At 36.4% G+C, this 3,816-nt stretch overlaps 1 protein-coding gene across 1 annotated transcript; it reads left to right on the forward strand. All coding sequences in view use genetic code 12, as the record gives it.

The window, feature by feature from the left end:
* Positions 1 to 2,190: 2,190 nt before the first annotated feature.
* On the forward strand, positions 2,191 to 3,445 carry J8A68_006004 (uncharacterized protein; the record flags this gene model as incomplete). Its single annotated transcript, XM_049410132.1, has 2 exons — positions 2,191 to 2,326; positions 2,901 to 3,445. The coding sequence occupies 2 exons, from the start codon at positions 2,191 to 2,193 to the stop codon at positions 3,443 to 3,445; spliced, it is 681 nt and encodes a 226-aa protein (XP_049260718.1).
* Between the last annotated feature and the right edge of the window lie 371 nt (positions 3,446 to 3,816).

The raw sequence follows: 3,816 nt of genomic DNA on the forward strand, positions 1-3,816 counted from the left end.
ATCTGAGCACGGAATAATTTGGAGCAATTAATAGCACGATTTTTACCACCCATCATGATGAATAAAGTTGAACGAGACGTGAACATTCAATCAACTCCGAATGCAGTGTATATCATTACTCGAAGATGTAAAAAAATCAACGGTCGTCGTGATCCAGACATCACGACTAAATTAACTGATTTCCGATCGAAAGATCTGGGGAAGTTTCGAAGAATTAGGTAGGTCCAATACCTATATTGAATTTGTCATTAAGTATCCGATGTTGTTGTTTATGTATATTCGGGAATCTCAGGAGAAAGAATGACAAGAATTTCTTCAAGTTTATGAGGAAGTGTTATAGTGAATGGTTGGCCAATAAGGCAGCTTATAAACAATATGAATGGGGTAAGCTTACTCGTCCATATTTCACCGGGGATTTAAAAGCACCATATAGAAACAAAGCACGTTTTCCAAAAGACCCCAAGTAAAGGGATACAGTGGAGAGATGTGTCTTTCTTAGTTGCCAAATGTTGTAATTTACCATTCAGAAATAGGCAATCAACAGATGATTTAATCAACATAAATCCAAAGCCAGGTCAATTAGTTACCGAATTCAACCACAAAGGTCAAATTCATTAAACAAAATTAATCAACTTCCAGGGGAATAACCATTCATTTCACATTAAATCAACAAAATTCTGACAACGGGAATATTATTTCGTTTTATCAAATGGTATTGGGATATTATGGGTCAGAATCTGGAGAGATTGTTCACCAAAATACCCAATACCATGAAAACTGCACTTGAAGGTATTGATGAAGAAATTTGAGTCATTAGTTCGTAGAATGGGTAATCCTGGACGGAGAGACCCAGATTCAAAAGTGGAAAAGGCGTTCGAACGACAATTGACGACTTACAACCCGAAACCTGGAAATGATGGACGCTACTTGAACTTTTTGGAAAGCGTTTAGTGAATACGTTGATTGATGCCTCAACTATAATTACATCTGACGATGATTCAACAAATAAGGATATACTTTCACCTAAACCAGATATTTTCTAGAGCGTGGTGGGTCCATAACTAGAATCACAATCAAAATCGGAAACCAAATCGGAGAAATTCTCAAAGGAATTGAATAAAAACATTAATGCTGGCCAGATTGTCAAACCAAAGCTGGAAATGAGATATCAGGAACGTCCTACTTATTTGGCTGTCATTGAAGGAGGCATGTTTGACCTTTCTCTTGCTAGCCTGTTGATCTAACATTAAAGCATTCCGTTTTCACAAATAGACCTTTTGATGTTGGATTGATCTAACATTACTAAGATAGTAACCTGCATTGGTGTCGATCTTAATATGATACAATTAATTCCAGCTTCAAAACCAAGCAAGCAACAACAAACAAAATGTTCATTTTCGCCTAAACTGCAATTCTCGGTGATAAGCTTACCAACTTCGAAGGTTTTGTGTTGCTTCTAACAAGTTGTGGCTAATTACCAGCAATCATTCATTTTGTGTTTTTGCAACCATTGAAAAAATATATTCACTAGCGACAAAATTCTGCATTAAAAAATCAGCGGAAATATGACATGCGTTGCGTCTCATGCATGCAAATGCAGTTTATCCTGATAAAAAGGGGGTCTTTCTGAGTAGGTTATCAAGTAGATTTTCAATCAAATTTTATACTCTAAACTCCAAGCCTTCGCATATTGGAGTTCAGTATCATTGTTTTTGTGATATATGTCCTTCTCTTCAAACAGAGGGAATGGATCTTCGTGAGACCAAACGTGACGTACGCCGAAGTTGCAGCAAATAATTCTGAAAATTCAGCATATTCAGAAAATCCAGAAAATTCGGATAAAAAAGACAACAACCCAAACCCTACAAGACCGACGACATTAGTACAAACGTAGGCTGCATTATATAGCCTTTGGATTAAAGCAAGCACAACTATGCTGGAATATCACAATCAACGATTTATTGATCAACAATGATTAGAACAGATTAACTGGTGAACTTGGTCTATACTCAAATGGTAAGGTTTATATTGGTCTATATGTGGATGATTTACTCATAGCAGGTAGCCTGATTGAAGACATTAATAAGGCCAAGTCTCTCCTCAAGCTGAAGTTTCAAATGAAGGATCTTGGTCTAGCAAAGAAATTTTTGGGAATGAATATACAACATAAACCGAGATTATATTGGCAAGATGGTATTGCAATTTGAAAAACAACAAAGTGTCAAACTCAATCACTCAAATGTTCCTGCAAGTCCAAATGATAGTTTCGGTCCAATTAATGAACAGGTTGTCTCACGTGATGCTTCGAGTTATAGATCACTAGTTGGTAAGCTACTATTTGTTGCTAATACTGTAGGTTTGATATCTCTTATATTATTGGTGTCCTTAGACGGTATTTTAAAGAACCAGATGTGAGACATCTGCTCAAAGGGTGTTGAAATATCTCAAAGGTACCAAAGGCTATGGTTTGGTTTACCAGAGGGAGGAAGAACTTGAGGTTCATAGTGATGCTAATTGGGGAATTACTTCTGATTTTATTTCTAATCCTCAATCGCAAAAATGGCTTACTAAACTTACCAACTTCCGGATTTCCTTTTTCTGGATTTTCTGAATTTGCAGCAACTTGAGCATACGCCACTTTCGATTCAAGAAGACACATTCTTTGTTCGCCATAAATAATCCCCTTCATATAGAAATGCTACTGTCTTCAATTTCAGCCCCAATCAAATACAGTAGACTTCCTGAAACATTTTAAGGAGTATTATCAACTTGACAAACTACCAACAAAGGCTTCCTGTCGGAATTTCAACGAAATTCGAATTCAAGATGTAAAAAACCTGGATGAAATCTGTTATTCGACTTTGGCTTAAGGAGTAGCCAGCTGTGTTGCCCCACAACAGGTTCTATTAAAGATTACCTCACGGTTTTCCTCAATGATACCACAGATGATGTTAACATTTTCTGGAAATTATTTAGTGAATATGAAACTGTTTCAAATGCAAAAGCTGTTTCCATTACAACAGGGAACCCGTGGGGTAATCCAGTTTCTCCTTTACTTTTTAATATTTGTCTAGAACCATTGTTATATTATTTACTGCAACATCTTCGAGGTTATCCTAACTCATCACTACCAATATTTAAGGATGTGCAATTACTATCTTATGCGGACGATCTTACAGCTTTTCTCAATGACACTACCGATGACATTGAAATTTTTTGGAAATTACTTAGTGATTATGAAACTGTCTCCAATGCTGAACTTAATGTGGATAAAACTATGGACTACAGTCTTTCACGGGATCTTATTAGACTATCATTTCCACGTAAAACTATTGGAGTGGATCACCTTCGTTATTTGGTGGTCGATAAATCATTCTCGTGGAAAGCGTTTACTAATTCAATCCTTAAAGGCTTGTGGAGTACCGAGTTAATTGAGGCCTCATAAATCTACGGGCTTTTGGATTCAATACTTACATTTTCTCCAAACTATACTTCAGAGATATTCACTGTGCAATGACAAGTAGTAAAATTAAGTATTTGAAACCATGAATCAAGGCCCTTTTTAAAGGAATTAGATATACTAGCTTAACAGCCCTTGAGGTGGTCTAGGGCAGCAACTTAAAGGTCGCAGGGGCAAATATATGTCGGAGTCTTTGTCAAATGTTACTAATTGGAATTTCCTTGCATTCAGATCTAAACTACAACAGTCTGTTAATGAACAGTCGGATTCCTATAATAATAGTTCCATTCGTATTCTCGCTATTCCATGGTATGCTTTTCTGATTCGGTTGACAATTAACTACAAAGGTCAAGATC

The sequence above is a fragment of the Hemisphaericaspora subhashii genome (genome assembly GCF_019202705.1).
Source record: "Hemisphaericaspora subhashii strain CBS 10753 chromosome Unknown scaffold271, whole genome shotgun sequence".
Taxonomy (NCBI): domain Eukaryota; kingdom Fungi; phylum Ascomycota; class Pichiomycetes; order Serinales; family Debaryomycetaceae; genus Hemisphaericaspora; species Hemisphaericaspora subhashii.